The 18,743-nt window shown below is 44.5% G+C and overlaps 2 protein-coding genes and 1 long non-coding RNA gene across 5 annotated transcripts in view; 1 reads left to right on the forward strand and 2 right to left on the reverse strand.

Moving 5' to 3' along the window:
* Positions 1–963: 963 nt before the first annotated feature.
* Positions 964–5,042, reverse strand: LOC109521384 (fizzy-related protein homolog). Of its 2 annotated transcripts, none has more exons than XM_019879227.1 (14): positions 4,877–5,042; positions 4,506–4,690; positions 3,641–3,742; positions 3,508–3,571; positions 3,298–3,425; positions 3,134–3,216; positions 2,867–3,050; positions 2,541–2,606; positions 2,236–2,338; positions 1,971–2,152; positions 1,668–1,901; positions 1,462–1,566; positions 1,282–1,374; positions 964–1,184 (listed from the first exon to the last, which is right to left on the reverse strand). In XM_019879227.1, exons 2-14 carry the CDS (start codon positions 4,581–4,583, stop codon positions 1,143–1,145), a joined length of 1,464 nt encoding a protein of 487 aa, XP_019734786.1. In that variant the 5' UTR covers positions 4,584–4,690; positions 4,877–5,042; the 3' UTR covers positions 964–1,142. The 2 variants fall into 2 exon arrangements, with proteins under 2 accessions (XP_019734786.1, XP_019734785.1); XM_019879226.1 differs by having other exon boundaries at positions 4,868–5,042.
* Positions 5,043–12,186: 7,144 nt separating this feature from the next.
* On the forward strand, positions 12,187–12,887 carry LOC109521186 (uncharacterized). Its single transcript, XR_002169307.1, has 2 exons — positions 12,187–12,549; positions 12,622–12,887. It is a non-coding gene; the product is annotated as an uncharacterized LOC109521186 (long non-coding RNA).
* A 3,445-nt stretch (positions 12,888–16,332) lies between these two features.
* Positions 16,333–18,743, reverse strand: part of LOC109521263 (cAMP-specific 3',5'-cyclic phosphodiesterase 4B-like) — a 32,215-nt gene continuing 29,804 nt past the window's right edge. For both annotated transcript variants that reach the window (XM_019879015.1, XM_019879016.1), the window contains 3 exons: positions 18,578–18,700; positions 18,316–18,498; positions 16,333–17,412 (listed from right to left, as the gene is read on the reverse strand). In XM_019879015.1, the coding sequence (XP_019734574.1) occupies positions 17,074–17,412; positions 18,316–18,498; positions 18,578–18,700 (645 nt within the window). In that variant the 3' untranslated portion in view covers positions 16,333–17,073. The remainder of the gene's footprint in view (positions 17,413–18,315; positions 18,499–18,577; positions 18,701–18,743) is intronic.

An 18,743-nucleotide genomic window follows, 5' to 3' on the forward strand; every position in this document is an offset into this window, starting at 1 on the left:
AAAAAAACGACCATGTATAGTAAAGCGTTTTGGGCCAAAACAAAAAACCGTGTACAGTAAGCCGTTTTGGGCCGAAAAAAACAACCATGTATAGTAAGGGATTTTTAGCCCTAAAAAACGACCATGTATAGTAAGGGGTTTTGTGAATTGTTCCTTGGTGTGAGTGTGAGCGCGAACAGTTGTGCGGAGAAGAGGATCAGAAAATTGACGGCCACGCACACTTTTAAGAACACACCAGAAGGCTGGAATCGAACCTTGCACCTCTGCAGCGCAGGACCAAGGAATTAACCATTCGACGACCAGGCAGGGAACGAATGCTCTGTATTGTCCCTCGGTGTGAGCGCGAATAGTTGTGCGGGGAAGAGTAGAAAATAGATAGCCATGAATGTTTTTGACAACACACAGGAAGGATGAAGCTGGAATCGAACCCTACACCTCCGCAGTGCAACATACTAACCATTCTACTCCCAGTCAGGTGATGAACAAACACTTTACATTGTCCATAGATGTGAGTGTGAGCACGAATAGTGCGGAGAAGATCAGAAAATGCACAGCCACACACATTTTGGAGAATGCATAGGAAGGCCAGAGCCGGATTCAATGCCCACACCTCTGCAGCGCAACGCCAACATACTAACCATTTGACTACCAGGCAGGTCATGAACACTCTTAACTGTTTGCCAAATTTACACTGATTATGTGCTCAAAACCTGGGGGAGAAAAACTGAGATCCGTTTTGGATTCTGTACCCCAAAATGTGTTAAAAACAGCTGGCAGACAGACCTAAATCAACAGAAAGTGTGTTACCCACTGTTATTCACACCTTTTCAAAATGTACACAGACATAAATATAAAGACAGAGACTTGTGCTCTCAGCTACAAAGACTTTTAAAAATGTAACATGATGTCAGTTCTTGAACACGTATATTTCTGCAAATGTATCATAAACAAAGCCAATAACAATCATGATTAAGAAGTCAACTTTTATTTGTGTGTGTGTGACATCACCAATGGGGTGGGGGGGGCACGAAGGGGACGTTTTTGAGTGCACACCGTTGTGAAACAAACAAACAAACACACGAACAACAAATAGTTGCGGTGGCAAAGTGCTGCAGGTCCACCATTTTGTGGGAAGTGCTTCTCTATCGGATTCGTGTGAAAAGGTTCAGCACAGACTTCGACTCCTGATGACAACACGCACACACACACACACACACACAAGTATAGCATATGATTAGATATTCCGTGACAAGCTGATCACATGAGCTGACAAGGAGCGACCTTGGTGCAGCGCGTTTTGCTGAAGATGTTCCAAAAGCGAAGCGTCTCATCCCCCGCACCCGTGACGATGGCCTCGCCGTCAGGGGACACGGCCTGAGAGAGAGAGAAAAAAAAAGTCCCATTGTTTATCGTGTGGGAAGATGATGATGTCATCTAATGTAACTGAAGATGAGGACGTACCAGGTACAGTACTCTGTACGAGTGTCCCGTCAGCTTGGCCACCTGTGTCAACGACGGGTACTTCCATACTAAGATCTGGTTCTGAGAGTAGCCATGAGTGCTCACCTTAGACCAAAGAGTGGACAAAGATTTATTTTTGAGGGGGCAGGGGAGAGAAAAAAAAAATCTGCTTTTTAAGGGTGTGAATGTGCATGCATGTTGCTCACCAGTTCATTGGCGTGCTTGGACCACGCCAGGTTGCACACCTGGGAGCCGGTGTCTGTGCTCTGCAGCGCCTGACCCGTCAGCGTGTTCCAGAAGCGCAAACAGCGGTCGGCGGTGCCGCCTCCGGAAGCCAGCAGCCCGTGCTGGTGTGGGGACCAGGCGATGGCTTTCACTGCGGCCAGGTGGTTGCTGTACTGCTGCACCGGGAGCAGGCTGGAGCTGTTCCACACCAGTAACTGATAGCGCGGATATGAAAGTCCACGGTAAAGTCGACACTCCAAGTGACTGAATTCAGATTCGTTTACCTTGTTGTCATTGCCACCGGAGGCGAGATGTTGATGGTCAGGGGACCATTTGAGACCGCACACTTCCTGTCTGTGTCCCTGCAACCTCCTCTCGGCAGACGGCGGCGTTCTGATGTCCCGTTGAAGAATCACTCTGTCACGACTTCCTGATGACAGCTGCTCCCCATTCCACGCTAGGGCACCTTGAAAACGAAGAGTATCAAAAACCGTGATGGGGCAATAAGTTAATAAGGGGTTCCTAACCTGCGGTGGGGACACAACTCACCCACACGAGCTGAGTGGCCCTCCAAAATGGTAAGCTTTCGCCCACCCGCTGCGTCCCAGATCTGTACATAACCTTTGTGGGTCCCAACGGCAACCAGGCTCCCCTTCAAGAGAATGATGCCGAATAAAATCCATTTTAAGACCACTCGGCTGATATGTCATCAAATGATGTATGGTTGTGTTGAATAAAATGATGAAATCTAATTGACTGATCACCATCATCAGCGATCCGATTTAAGGCCTAAACCTAAATGACTAAACGTAGCAGTGTTATTCTTTATAGAGACATGGTTTCATATGGCTCACCCTCTCGTTCCAGCATACTGAAGTTACAGAATCGCCATCCACCGAAAGATCGCACAACCGTGTCACCTGTTATCACATACAAGACAGTCAGCACAAGATCCGACATTAACAGTGGCCCGGTAGCCCGGGGCGACAACAGGACTGAAGTTCACTGATGCTGGCCGAAGTGGGGCACCAGTAAAAATGTCATATTGCTGCCGTTGGATCAAAATTTCCAATTTGGTAAATCTACATTTATGAAGACCAGCTCTGTTTCTAAGACTGAGTTGAGGCTCGATGTCCCACAATTTAGGACAGTCACGACTGGGGATGACAAATGATATGACCTGGCTGGTACAGGCACTCCACAAGTAGACGCAGGCTCCCAGACCGACACTGAGCGAGTTGCCCGCCGACCAGTCGACCAGGTTGAGGTAGAAGTCATCCTGCAGCTCCGGGGCGTCCAGCACCTTGAAGGGGATCTTTGAGATCTTACGGGCCGGTTTACGAGGTGAGCGGAGCAGCTTGTGACTAGAGGAGCGTAGGGGGTTGGGGGGATGATGGGTTTTTGTGGCACACAGAAGCGTCATTTCAGCGAGGGAGACATCGCTTACCTCTTGTTAGTAAGCGGAGAAAGAGAGTAGGGTGAGACTTCATTATCGCTATCAAAAGGCACTCTCTTACTGTGGATGGTGTACTGTGGTTAGATAAGACACAGAATCATTTCAGTGGCTCATGAAACAAAAGATCACAACATATCAAGTGTCACTGCTCGTACTTGAAAGAGGCTGTGTGTGCCGTGAGAGTTGACTGCATGTCTCCTTTCGTCTGCGTGAAAGTCTGACACAGACTCGATGCCCGCACCCAGCAACTCATTCCTCAACAGGGCGGCATACGTCACCGTATCTGTCGGCGGTCATATAACATACTTGAGAGACATAACCAAAGACACAAATTATATTAACAGCCACCAAAGAGGATTCTGTACCTTTGCCTGAATCTGAACTGGCATCTTTTGCTTTATGGTTCTGGCCGGGGGAGCGACAGTTTTCCTGTGCAGAGAAGGAAGACAGACGTCAGTCAAGCGTCTGATCAATTCAGTGTGTGACTTTGAGGCTCACATTGGCGTAGTGGAAGTTGATGCTCCAGTTGCTTCCAGCGCGGGTGGGGATGAAGCGGTCCCCTGACTTCACACTGATGGGGCTGCAGGTAACACTTCCACACTGGGGAGAGGTAAGCCATACAGAAAAAGTACTTTATTTCCTTAAAAATATGGAGACATGTAACCCGAACCAGAAACACACTTCATTTAGTCCGCCTGTACCTAAATCTTCTACAAGACTTGCCTAAAAAACAAAAACAAAAAACAACCAAAAAAAAAACAAAAACACTGCCATCACATACTGTACAATTCAGGGGTGTCAAACTCATTTCACATTGTGGGCCACATACGGACTCGGTAGATGTCAAGTGGGCCGGAGCATTAACATGATACCATACTCTGTTATAAAAAAACCAAAAGATCATGTCTTTCCTTTGTTTTGCTATAAAGATGCATTGGCGCATTGATACCGTCTGCTGTGTTGTGTCTGTCTCAGTGACGGACTGAGACTGCTGTTTTCTTCTCTAATCAAAATAATGTCGTCTTCTACTCTGATCAAAACAAGGTGCCCCTTATCGGATAATCCATGAATTGCATTTTATTAAAAATATTGATTCCGTGTCTTTAATGCATTTTTTCACTTTTACATTATCATGCGGGCCTGATCGAACCTCCTTGGGGGCCGGTTCCGGCCCGCTGGCCGTATGTTTGACACCACTACTGTACATAATAATAATCAGCTTTGGCTGTCACTGTCATAGAGTAATTCGTTTGACAATACTGCATTTGGCGATCGTGGGGAAAAAAATAATTACGATTACTGTACGTTGATATTGAAATCACGATGTACGTATTGAAATGTTACTTTCAAGTCCGGATCTCACCCTGATCAGCCGGGCCTCGGCGGGCAAGTTCTGGACGTTGATTTGCCTCAGAAGACGCCTCTCGTACTCTTGGTCCATGTCAAGTGGACTGACGGACGGGCACCGAGGCCCCCCTCTGCTGCCTTCACCTCCTCGGTTTAAACCCTCGCTAGTTCCCGGTGTGGGAATCCACGCGGAACCCCCATCTGAAAAAAAAAAAGAAAACCCTGTTGCTACGGTCAAAGCGTTTTAGCAGGTAGACATCGTCATGGAATATGACCTCGAGTCGAAATATGCAATAAATCATACAATCGTGGTGCACTAGTGGCAGCCTTGGTGTTAACATAGTCAAATGAAGTATCGCGTCATTCGGAGCCTCTTACCTCACTTACAATGCACTCAGGCCACGGGATTCCCTCGCATGTTCAGTAATCCTCGCTGTCGCCCAACGTAAGCGTGAGAAGTCCGTCCAAAAGCAGTCACAATGCTGGTGTTTACGTTCGCAACAAAAATGGCGACGGAATCAGCTGGAAGCCAACATTCTTTGGCTGACTTCGTTCAAGCGACTCGGTAGCGACGCCTATTAGCGTAGCGGGCTTCTGCAACTCGCCAACGTCGAGTCAAGAGGGTGATTGTCGCTTATGGCCACAAAGTGGCGCTGCTGCCCTACTATACACAGAACATAATGGCTCATTTTGCTCCTGTACAGTTCGGCACCCATGGATTTTCAATTGGGCACATTTTTTTTTATTTAAAAATAAGACATTATACTATTCGATACCGCTTATCCAGAATAGGGTCGCGGGAGCATATCCCATCTGATTTCGGACGAAAGGCTTGCTGCCCTGTCATTCGCAGGGAACATATGGAGACGAACAACCATACACACACGGATGAATATTCACACCGTCACTGAGTGGGAACCGATACCACGCTGCCCGCACACAAGTTAGACGTGTGTACCACTACACTATCTGTGACGCTTTATATCATTTAATTAAAGACTGTGTGTATCAAAATGATGGCACACATAAAACACAGCTATAAATCTATTTATACATTTTATCGAATAGATCAATAAAACAGCCATCTCTCTCTCTCTTTCTCTCTCTCTCCTCTCTCGTCGCTCTCATCTTCGTCACGTGTTCTTCTGAGTGCCAAAAGCCTGAGTAGTAAACATACCCTGACATATCATTTGATCGAGGTAGTTTCATAGAAACTGAGTCAATGGCTCAAATGAAGAATTAAGCCATCTTCTCTCTCTCTCGTCATTGTTAAAACGTGTGCATTTTAATTCAAAAACAAAGTCTGAAGTGAGATAAATTTCTCTGGGGCTACAGAAAAGTTGGAAAAAGGAAAAAAAACAGATGTGGCCTAAATTCAGACATAGGGAAACATGAACATTGAGGGAATGACTTATAAATTGACGAATCTGTTGCTTGGATTAATGGCACAGACGCGCTCTTTCGATGGTGAAATGGATAACACGCGTTGCAGTGGACTAGCTGGCTAGCCAAAATGTTTTGCTCAATTACTCAAAGGAAACCCTCAGGAAAACAAGCAAAGCACTCTGCTGCCGCTGCTGCAACAAGGGCTTTAATGACAGCGACCGTCACGGTCCGGCGGACATGCGGCATTTCTGGTGGCCCTCAGACCTGCACGTAGGCCAGTCTGCCTCGGCGCCCTTTGACACAGAGCCACACACCCAACCTATATTTACAGTACATGTTCGCAAAGCACTGTCGTCAGTGCGGACACTGAGTATGGATTTACTCAGATTGCCTTTTCTGGATCAGTGACAGACAAAGCACACTCTATTCATGTTCAGAGGTGACAAAAGTAATCAGACACCACACACAAAATAGGTACCTATTTTATTAACTGGTTCATGTTCTTCCAGGTTGTTGTTCAAGTTCCAATACAGGTGTGGAAAATGATATCCAGATTTTCAAACCCAAACTACACACTAAATTTTCCCCTTCAATGCATGTCAATCAACCAGCATGTGTGTAAAGAGCACCCGCCACGTTTACTTCATTCAGCATGTGGTAGATTAACTCTTGGCTGCATCACTATGCACCTGTTAAAAATGTCCTGAGCATCAGACAGTTCCTGGTCAAGAAGTCTATTTACGTTCGGGGTCACAGGATTTTGGCTTGTGTGATTTTTTTTTTCCCTCCCTCTTTCCCAAGGTCATGTGGGTAATTAAGGGGACCCGTTTTGAAGATGTATGAAATCAGGATTGCTTTGACGACGGAGCTTTAAGGATCCCAGAGGAATCTGTAAGGGTTATGTGAAGGTGTGGCACAGCAGGCTTAGAAAGTGTATTGGAGTCCAGTGGGAGAAGGGAACTCAAAGTGCTGTACAATGCAGGAAGTGAGAAAAGTAGATAGCAATTTTGACAAAATAAGGAATAAAACAAACTACGTGCTTTGAAATGAAAAAGTAAAAGTTGTTCTATCATACTCTAGTATGGGATTTTTCATTATAGTTGCTTCATTTCCTTTTGACTTGTTTTTTTTAAATACAGAAAAAGTTAGTTTTCCTTTGTTTTTGTCACGTTTGAGAGGTGGTGGTGGACCCCAAAAAGCAGGCAAGAGGGAGGAGCAGGTTGTACTTGAAAGCTTGTATTAAAACTCAAAACTAAATCCAAAACAAACAAAGTCCAAAGTATCAAACAAAACACATGACCGAAGAATCGAAGATAAAACATAACAATGACCAAAACCTGACTGAAACAAACATGACAGCAGCTAACAAACAGCAACAAACAAACATGACAGTAGCACAAAGCAACAATGACCCGACAATGATTGCTCGGGCTGGGAGTCCTTTTAAAGCCACTAATTAGCTAATGACCAACAGGTGTGCAGCTGCAGGGGAGCCCTACAGTGCCACCTGTTGGTCCCAAACCGAATCATGACAGTTTTAATGTGTTTTTATTCTTTTGAGAATGTTTTGTTTCACTTTAGTTTTATCCTTATTTTTTAATAAAGCATATTTTCAGTGAAATATCTTCAAATATGATGTGATAAAATAAATTCTCAAACAAGTTTTTGATCTTCCGTATTGTGTAGCCACAGATGCACAGCAATATTAAAAAAAAAAAAAAAAATTAAAAATGAACCCCAAAAGCTCATTAAATGACAGACGAAAAACGACATTTTGCTACCGTTATATTATTAATTAGTTTTATTTATCAGTCATTCCCTGAAATTTACACACTAACAGCATTTCAAATGTATGCCTCATTCAAAATAAGAAAATATGACACATTCACGACTACATGTATATTTTTTTACCAATGTTACATTACAGATGTACTCGAAGTACACAAATCTACCCGAAATGAAAATACCATCATACTGGTTTTGCACGTGCAACCACACAAGTCACATAAACACATGACTCATATCTGAGCAGCATCGCATGCTTTGGGCGGCCCAGTCACAACAGAATCATATCTGCATCCCCCATCACTCGCACTTGGAGCAGCGTGCAGCCAGGACCACATTTGAGGAAGGCCGTCATGACCTTGTGGGAAGCAACGTCTGCGGGGGCAGCAAGGGCGGAGGGGGGAAATTTGGCTTCCTTATCGCTCCTGTAATAGAGAACAGGCCAGTGGGCACGTAGGAAGCTGGGTCAGGGCAGTCTGGCTTGATCCTGACGGGAATTCACAACACCAAAACAAGTGGCTAATCATATCCCTGACATCACGCCGATGAAACTGATTTAAAAAAACAAAACAAAAAGCTTTCGGTAGCCAGTGTTTTTCCTAGAGATGGTGCAAGCTGTTTTTTTTACTGTAAAACACAATCACATCAGCTCTACAGGTTTGTCAGATGTTATCGTACCAGTACTTCCTCTTATCGTACAGTGCCGGTATTTTTGTCATTCACTGAAACGGTTAAGAATGCTTGTATTTTTCCCCAAATGAGCAGCGTTGAATTTGCATTTGTTTCTTTTCTGATGGGCTGTTTATGAAAATGTTTTTAAAAAAAGAGTCTCTAAGGAAAAGTCACACGATTTATTTTTCTATTTTTTAATGTAGCGTTATTGAAGCCAAATAATGGTTTTAAAATAGTGACTGTATTTCTAGGTTGAAGATGTGAGTCTCTTTCCTTCCTCTATTTCTGTGTTTGCGGTGTTGTATGGACATGTGTATCATCACCGCGCTGAAAACGTGACCCGACACTTTCTGTGCTTGACGTCACGTCCCCAGATAGGAATGTGAAGTTGAAAACTCCCACAATGCCTCACTATGTTCAAGCTCAAAAGAACATTTTTCCCTTCTTACCTCTTCCCTAATGTACAATTACTGTAGAGAGGATAGATAGATCAGTTACAAAATTGTCTAAATGCATTCAAGTCCAAAATTTTCCAGACCCCTGAGGTATTAATTACATATCCATCCACCTATGGATGGCGGCACATGCACCCGCAGCGGCTCCTCTCTCCTGTGGTTGAGCGGAAAGAAATTTCATCTGCGCTGTATGTTACACAGAGAGCACATTTGGCAATAAAGTTGACTTGAACTATCGATCCATTTTCCGATCCGCTTATCCTCACAAGGGTCGCGGGGGGTGCTGGAGCCTATCCCACCCGTCTCTGGGCAGTACGCAGGTGACACCCTGGACTGGTTGCCAGACAATTGCAGAGCCCACAGAGACAACCATTCACACTCCCAATCACACTGAGGGACAATTTGGAATATGTAATCAACCTGCCATGCATGTTTTTGGAAGAGAAAACTGGAGTTATTAGGGTTTGTATGTGACCCCAAATGCACGACAACAGGCAGGTATGGTGAAGGCCAACACTTGGCGTTGTTTATTAGGGTCTGTGAAATGTCACTCACGGAGAAGCACGGAGAATCCACAGGGAAATGTCGACACAAGAAACGAAAACCTCACGCAGGGAGAAAACTGGGACTTACTTAAACGATCAGGGAGAAGCTCGAGGAGTCCACAGAGAACGTCCGCACAGGAAACAAAAACTGCAGGTGATGCCAACAGTGCTCACTACGGGTGGTGACGGCAAAACTTGCACTGAAGAATGGTTTGGGAGCCAACTTATACCAGTCGAAACGAGCAGATGGGCTACAGGTGGGTGATGAGCTGGCGAGTGTCAGGTGTGAGGTGCAGAGCGCCCTGGCTGAGGACACTGCCTGGCTGGCCCCTCCCTAACAGAAGTACCCGGAGAAAACCCACACAGACACGAGGAGAACATGCAAACTCCACATAGGGAAGGTCGGAGCCGGAATCGAACCCTGCACCACTGCTCTGTATAGTTGAATTTAGCAGCATGGTGGTTAACTGGTTAGCGCATCAACCTCACAGTGCATAGGTCGTGGGTTCGATCCTGGCTCTGGCCTTCCTGTGTGGAGTTTGCATGTTCTCCGCGGGCCCGCGTGGGTTTTCTCTGGATACTCCGGTTTCCTCCCACATTCCAAAAACATGAATGGCAGGCTGATTGAACACTCCAAATTGTCCCTCGGTGTGAGTGTGAGCGCGAATGGTTGTTTGTCAACATGTGCCCAGTTGATCACTGTGCTGCTGGCATTAAAACTGAGATCAATCTTTTTTTTTAACAGCTTTTAGATTGGATCATATTAGATGATTTAGGTGGTTGGTTAGTGTGCTGAAAATGTGTATACATACAGTAAATGCATCATTGGTCAATTTGATGTTGTTGTTTTTTTTCTACCATAAACTGTTTTATATTGTGCCTGTATTTTTCCCTCATGTCCCTCTCGAAGCATCCAGAGGGATGTTGCAGTTTGTGCAAGCCTCATCTGGGTTTTTTTTTTTTCTGGCACACGCAGTGTCTTTCCCTCCACACCAAACTGTCACTGCAGTGCATGTTGAACATCTCCTCCCACACACTTGCTCACTTTGACGCTCGGGAGAGTCAGAAGAGCTGCTCTTCCTCTTACCTCGCAATGCTTGAGTCCAATTAGAATGTTTTCCCTTTCCCTTGCAGCGTCTGAATGAAAAGGGGGACCTGTGGTGTTGTAAGTGTGTGTGGGTGTCTTGTTGACCTTCATCCTGAGGATCTGCTGGGATATGGAAATGAAAATCTGATAACCCCCCCCCCCCCCCCCCCCCCCCAACAACTTTTTTAGATGACATCATGCTCTTGTGCGATGCCACAGGGATGTTCTCTTCCATGTCCGAACGATTCCTGAGCTAACTCCGCCATGGCTAAACAACCCCCGAGGTCACTCAGTGCAAATGTCAGTCTGGTTCCATGTCCTTAATTCATCATGAAAAATGTGATTTGACACACAGCAAAGAATCTACGCAGACTCGTGGTCCTCTTGTCTTTCATTAGGTTTTAAATTATGTTCTCACCGGTTGAAATAAATGTCGTGTAATTGTACATCACTTCTGTGCGTAATACAACTAATGACTCAGGTTAGCTACTAGTAAAAATATCCATCCATCCATCCATTGTCTAAGCCTTTTTATCCTCACTAGGTCGCAGGCGTGCTGAAGCCTATCCCAGCTGTCTTCGGGCAGTAGGTGGGGGACACCCTGAACCGGTTGCCAGCATAGATGAACAATCATTTGCGCTCACAACCACACTTAGGGACAATTTAGAGTCTTCAATCAGCCTGCCATGCATGTTTTTTGGAATGTAGGAGGAAACCGGAGTACACTTGTCTTTCATTGGGTTTTAAATTATGTTCTCACCGGCTGAAATAAATGTCGTGTAATTGTACATCACTTTTGTGCGTAATACAACTAATGACTCAGGTTAGCTACTAGTAAAAATATCCATCCATCCATCCATTGTCTAAGCCTTTTTATCCTCACTAGGTCGCAGGCGTGCTGAAGCCTATCCCAGCTGTCTTCGGGCAGTAGGTGGGGGACACCCTGAACCGGTTGCCAGCATAGATGAACAATCATTTGCGCTCACAACCACACTTAGGGACAATTTAGAGTCTTCAATCAGCCTGCCATGCATGTTTTTTGGAATGTAGGAGGAAACCGGAGTACCCGGAGAAAACCCACTCAGGCACGGGGAGAACATGCAAACGCTACACAGGAAGGCCAGCACTGGAATCGAATCCTGCACCTCTGCACTGTGAGGCGGACATACTAACCACTGGTCGGCCGTGCCGTGAGTAAAAAAAAATTGTTTATTTAATTCCATTGCAGAAAGATAATATGAAAATGTCAATGATCTTGTGTTTTGGGACCTTTGTCATTGTATTTATGTATTTGTTTTATTAAATTATGGGAAGAACACACATACACACACACACACGCATCTCCGTGTCTTCATTTATTTGGTATTTTTGGTGTTGTTTCTGAGATATGTTTGACTTTATAAAAATGTCCGAATGTTAGCATGTCTTTAGCATTATTACAATTTATTGGGTTTATTGAGTAGTGAGAATCAGTAATACACTTGTATCTGCATCTGAAGGGTTGCAAATGTAAATTCTTGATGAAACGCTTCATTTTAGGGTACTCTGACCCGGGGAGGAATTCAGTTTCAATATTTGCACAATTTGAAAAAAAAAAAACAGTTTGGAAATTCAAACAACTTGGAAATCACAAAATATGCAGTATGTCAGGGATGTCCAACACCGGTCCATTGAGGGCCACTAGCTTACATGTTTTAGATGCTCCTCCAAAACAAGACTCGGATTAAAAAAAAGCACGTCAATGACTCCCACCATGTTTGACGACCTGATGCTTGATGACATTTAGTGGGAAGCACCCATCCTGTTATTGTCCTAATGTTGCGTTTTACAGTCAGACAGAGAGCTAGAGAGAAACTCCTACGCGTCGCCTTTGGAGGAAGCAAATCCCTCTATTTTATCATTTCCAAATGCATCATTTTCCCGAGAGTGGGGGAAGCTTTCTATTTCGACGTTCTTCCTTCCTCATCAGTCTGAGGCCATCTGAGCTCATCACTGCCCTCCACACTTGAGCCCCAAGCTTCCATTGAATTCCGCTGCAATGCCCACTCGTATTCCCTCACATTTTTTCCCTGAACCGCCCGGTTGACTGCACGACACACCGTCAATCCGAATGAAAATAAACAGCAGCTGGTGAGTAAAAAAATTTCAGGAAGACATTTGTTTTCATAATGTGGATAGGGAGAGAGCAGATTTGTTTTTCAGGAAGTGGTTCTCTTCCTCCCTGCCTTGGCCAAAGATTGCAGGCCTTCACTGGACCTGGCTGGTACCGCGCTGAGGCGGGAAGCCGAGCGGCTGTGAGGAACCTCCGGTCCAACCCGAAACCAGACAGTTCACAGACGCCGCTGCCAGAGTTGGATCAGTCACATGACGTCAGTCGGTGACAAACCACTTGACCCGTGTTATGAGTTTTAAAGTAAATCCCTGCCGGTTACCATGGAAGAATGGAGCACCTTCATGGAAAAAAAAAATAGACCTTGACTGCGCGCCTGTATTGACTGTAAATATTCACTGAGCTGAATGTCCAGGAAAATAGTTCAAGTTTCATTTTAACCCTTGAATACTGTTACATGTCTTTGGAATGTGGGAGGAAACCGCAATACCCAGAGAAAAGCCACGCAGGCACGGGGACAACATGCAAACTCTACACATGGAGGCTGGAGCTGGGATCGAACCCACTGTGAGCTTGACGCGCTAACCACTGGACCGCCTTTTTTGATTCCTATTTTTTTGGGTGGGGGGGTTCCCATTTCCCCACGTATTTCATATATAATGCATATTATATGTTTATCAGCATTTTTTTGCAGAATTTGGGGTTTAAACAAATTCCCAAGCATTTCAATGAGCCTCAACTATAGACATTCTTGTGTGTGTATGTGTCAGAATTTGTCTTTATTTGTTTTATATAAATTGGATGAACATCCATCGGGTGATGACGCACCATTGCAGAAAATATTTGAATGAATGTTCAATAGCGAGCGGTCCCATCAGCAAATTTTTTTGGATGCATCACCGCATGAGTATGAATGCTTGTCCTTCAGCAACGACAGCTAACCTGATATCAAATGTTTCCTTTTGTGCCTTCCTTTTGACAGAAACTCAAAGCCGTTTGACGTCATCTGCGCTTTCATGCTAATTCCGTTTTTCTTTCCCGGCTTGTGGATCGTGTATTTCAGGTGCTTATCAGTTTGGGTCAAGGTGCATGAGGCCATGGGAGAGTGACTGCCCTGAGGGCTAAGCACATAGCATGACTATCTCTTCCATTCTTCCTGTTTACATTACGATGAGTTTGTGGCCACGGGACTGAACTCATCAGGGATACATGTGACTAATGTCATTGCTTTGAGAATTGCAAATTTTCCACTCAAGGTTGGCACAAGTTTCACTTGTGGAGTTGAATTTTTACGATACGTTTTGGGACTTCGAAATTTGTCACACCACAGGGAAGAGTTTTGTTTAAAAGTCTGCTAAATTTGAACAATCCAAAAAAAAAAAAAAAATCCACCATTCTCTCCAATCTCGAATTCTGTGGGTGTGTGATAACAAGGCGCTCTGAAGTGGCCACGCCAGCCCGAACACACACGCACAGCCCCGAAGTTCTACACGCTAGCTGTCAAGACAGACATTTAAAAAGAAAAATATAAATCGGTTCCTCGCACTTCTGCCTATCCCTGCGCAATGTCCACACACTTGTGACTGACAACGAGGCACTCCAAAGTTGCCACCTAGCTATGACAATTGCCCAAGATAACTCCTGATGTGAATGAAGGCACCGAAGTTTTGATATATTGGGTGAGGAGCGACTCATGCTGGACTCCAAAGTGGAAAAAAAGTTTTACTAGTAAAGTTTAATTGCATCTCCGAAAACAAGATTTTTAAAAAACGTCTTAACCACCGTTATTTTCAAACATGCATCGTGTATTTATAAACACACTTTTGAACTCACTCGACAGCAAAGTACGTTAACTGTAGCGATCTCCAAAGGTTTCCCCATGAGCAGCAAGCAGCGTTCTTCTAAAAATAGTCAGTCACCAGTGATGAAACATTGTGATTTTCTAGGAATACCGCATGATTGTTTGAAAATGTAAATATTGAAGATTTATGGAAATTTTAGTATATTGATCTTTAGCTGTTTCCTAATTACCAATGCGAATTTCTTCACACGATCACAGTCTTTACATGAATCCATCCATCCACATTTTCTGAACCGCTTTCTTTATATAAATGAATATCAATAATCATAATAGAAACTAATTTGAGCAAATTTCATTTTATGATGATAATTTCAAAAGTGCGCATGCAACTGGTGGCTGTTTGTTGAAAAAACAAACACATTTTGTGATGATTTACTGTGCCCATGTGTCCCTCCTCCACCCCAAAAACACTCCAGTCAGGAAAATGTAATACATGCCCATTTTTAATCATCTGATAGAAAACATTTGTTGAGCACAACATATACCATTGGACGATAAGTTACTGTGAAGAAAACACTGAAAAAATACATTTTGATGGTACATTTCAACAGAAATTTCGAACTGTACAATGACCCGTCACCGTACACGTTTTATTGAGAACTTAATGGCTTCCGTTAAGGCGAAACAGTCTGCACCCCAAATGAGGTGGATCCAAACATCTCTCACTCAGAAACTCCAAAAAGTACAGTACGTTTCAGTCATACCTCGGTTTTCGACCATAATCCGTTCCAGAAGGCTGTTCGAAAAGCGATTTGTTGGAAATCCCAAACTATTTTACGAGCGCATGATTAGGGGCGAATACACTATGCAGAACTCGCATGAAAACAGTCAGATTTACGTAAATCACAACACGTCTACTCACAATGAACGCTACACGAGGAAGCGTCACTTCAACATGTTCATTTTGTTTTCTGTTTATTGAGAATTGTACTATGACTTGTTCAATAAAGATTCTATTAAAAGAAAAAAAAGGAAGCGTCACTTCTTCGTCGCTTCCTCGTGTAAGGAAGCCGAGACGAGTCAAGTGGCGTATTCGGGTTTGCTCACTTTGGTCGAAAAACCGTTTTCGGTCGTAATCCGAGGCGTAAAAATACTGAATTTTCTACTTGAAAACCGATTTGGTCGAGAACAGACATGTTCGAAAACCAAGGTTTGACTGTAGTTCAAATTTGAACTGCATAATGTCCACGTCGTGGTCTGATAACAAAATAGCCCAACGCAAAAGCCACCGGACAATTTCAGTCAAACTGATTTGACATGTAGTAGTGCATGTAAATAACACATTTACAGTGACAATTCCGAACCAATATCAATAATATACTATACAATGAAAGGATAAATAAATAGACTGTTGCAAACAGCGGAAGCGTTGAGCACTGCACGGCTGGATGCAAACAAGGTTCTGTGCAATTCTGTGATCATTTTACGCGCACGCGCGCGTGGAGAAAGCGACTCAATGCCATTACACGATGGCCCAGCTGCTCCTTAAAATGTAGGTCGCACTCAACAACGTGGTACCTTTAAGCTAACGTTGAAAGATCGGCGACCCGCTGCAGAAACTGTCGACAAAGTGCCACAAACAGAAGGACGAGATACAAAATTATTTAAAATCACTTACGTGTCGTTAAACGTGTCGCACGTGTGTCCAAGTCGTTTGAAGTTTACGGTGAATCACGGTCGTAGAGTGAATTCACAGGACTGGAAGGGTGCTAAGCATAACGGGTGTGTGCGTCATGGAAGTGCTTGACCTCACGGGAAGGGAAAAGACATTTTCAAAGCGGACGTTATAAGCGCGGCTTGAAACGAAATTCGTCTGCCTAACGTCGTCCTCCCACCAAAACTTTTACAAAATGGCCAGCGAAGCCGTCAAAGTGCTCTCAATGACAAGATCTTTGGATGTGAAAAATTCAGTTACTAATTGCTTATGCTGTCGACTTTTTTGGGAAAAACACACATACGGTACACATGATTCGGGTTTCACATGTTGACCTGACCGTTACCTTCGTCACTTTGGGCCACAAAGTGTGCTGGGAAGTCCAAGTGATTTTGATTTCGAGACGCAGCCACGGAAAGCTTCATTGAGAAGGAGTTCACGCTATTGCCAGAGCATTAGGAAGACTGTGTGAGACAAACATGTCCCCTCCGTAGAAAATGGTACATGTCTTACGGCTACATGAATGTGTTCAATAAATTAGAAAAAATATTTACAAAAGGATAGGGTTGTAAAAAAAAAAAAGCACACATTTTTAAGACATGTTAGAGAGAAAGAAAAAAAAACGGCTAGGTTCCAAATAACTTGGTTGGCCACTTAATCCAAACACAACGTGACGCCGTGTTTGTAAATGAATTCAACAAATGTTCTGAAGTGCAAGTTGGGAATTTTCCAACGGTCCGTGTACACAACTGAAGATTGTCCACTCGTAAGGGGACTTTTTTTCTGTGACAGCCAGCGCATTTGCCAAGCTTCTCCAGTTCCAACAGAAGCCCCCCCACCTTGCATCCCCCGGATTCAAAAACAAACCGCCGCGGGGTTTCCGAGGCTCCTCAGCAGGAGCGCCACACATTCAGCGAGGCCCTCACAGCCAGGAAGCTCCAAAGAGCCAACGTTGCAGGATTTCTCCACTGCAATTCAACATGATCTCCCAAGAGGTGCTGCACTCTTCCAACCAAGCGCTCGGTCCGGCTATGTCTCGGCCGGGGAGACGTCGTGCGTCGCCGTGCCGACCCCGTCCTGATCGGAAGGAAGAACTTGGAGGGTCTCCATTTCGGCGCTTTCGCGTTCCTGCTCGTCCAGCGTCAGCTCAAACTGAAATTTGCTGGCAACGGGAAGGCCCTCCACCTGCCCGTGCGGTCCCCCGTCGCCTTCGCCGGAGTAGAAGGGAGGAGAGGGACTCTGGGGGATCATGCTCTGGTACCAGTTGCGATTGTCCTCCAGCATATCCAGGATGTCCTGAGCATCCGGGTGGACCAGGTCGGCCCACGTCTCCCACAGAGGATGCACGATGTAGTCAATGAAGCCCACCTGAAAGGAATGAAGGACGACGTCAGTTGGGACGTGACTCACAGGAATGAGCTCACACTAATGATCAGCAGTGGTGGGAAGTGGGACTGAAAAATAAATTAAAATCGACATTGCAATGTAGGAGAATGCATTTTTCAAATCGGGAAAGGCTGCAATTTAGAAAAAAAAAAAAGCGAAATAAAAGTCAGTCGCAAGACTTGATTTTTTTTCTATACTGTACATGTAGTTTTTACATATATTATTTATACAATGTCTCAATAAGGACCTTGAAATAAATAATTGTATTGTAATACTGAAGGAGGGGAAAAACCCACACGATTATTTTTCAAAATCATTCAACCCTAGTAAAAAGTTTCAAAATAGTCCCTTACTGTACTTTGGTACCGTATTTTTGCCAGGTATCCGTTGTTTACTTGAGTATTTATTTTTCAGATTGATTTTTTTTTGTTTTTTTTCTCAACACCAGGCTTTGTCAAAGGAGGCACGTTTGTTGACAAGCACAAGTCAAGTGAAAATATATAATTAAGTTTGAATACAATTTTTGCTTTGCGAGTGAACAGCCTCTTTAGCATCAATAAACGCAGTCACTGCTCGGCGTTCTCACGCTGTTTATCAGTCCGCGTGGATCCAAAGTATCATCGTTTCATTCATTCTGTCAATTATTTTGTCTAGGATTGCGACATTTTCATATTCTTCCCTTTCTTTCAAAACAGGACTCGAATTCAAACTGGCAGTGTCGAAATTGCACAAACATCAATTCATGATGATTCAGTAAGTGATTTGATCCAGAACATGTCAGAAAAAAAAACCAAGTAAAACTACACCGGTACTTTAGTCCGGATCACGTGGACTTTTTCCACCTCTGCTGATCTCACGCGTTTTATTTTAGTGCGTAAACTCCACCTGCGTCCTCTCCACTGACGCTGTGTGTTTGTCACACATGGGGCTGATCTCCATCCCCCGCTCCCGCTCTCGATCTCCCTGGTGGAAGAACTCGTCCATGATCCTGTCGGTCCACTGCCGGTACAGATCCAGAGGCTTGGTGGGATTGCTCAGATCGGCACAGTGGACCATGTTGCGAAGAACCTGCGGGAATGGTCCACGGTTCAAACCTCTGGATCCGTGTGCTCACCTATGTCCCGGGTGGCGCTAGCGTGCTAGTTACCTGCATCCTGTCCGTGTAGTTGTCCAACAGAAGGACCCCCGAGCTCGTCACCTTCTTGGTCTCCACCATCGTTTTCAGGGCTGCCAGCAGGCTCATGTGTTTCGACATGTCCGTCGCCAAAACCTGAAAGGGGAAGCCAGATGTGAGACGTCATTTCGGGGATGAA

Source organism: Hippocampus comes, unplaced genomic scaffold (genome assembly GCF_001891065.2).
Source record: "Hippocampus comes isolate QL1 unplaced genomic scaffold, H_comes_QL1_v1.1 scaffold85, whole genome shotgun sequence".
Classification (NCBI taxonomy): domain Eukaryota; kingdom Metazoa; phylum Chordata; class Actinopteri; order Syngnathiformes; family Syngnathidae; genus Hippocampus; species Hippocampus comes.

Coding starts and splice junctions, on each gene's coding strand:
- LOC109521384 (XM_019879227.1), bottom strand. CDS start 4,583: ATGGACCAAGAGTACGAGAGGCGTCTTCTGAGGCAAATCAACGTCCAG. Junction 3,217..3,297: donor GCACACACAGCCTCTTTCAA/GTACGAGCAGTG, acceptor ATCTAACCACAG/TACACCATCCACAGTAAGAG. Junction 1,567..1,667: donor CCAAGCACGCCAATGAACTG/GTGAGCAACATG, acceptor CTTTGGTCTAAG/GTGAGCACTCATGGCTACTC.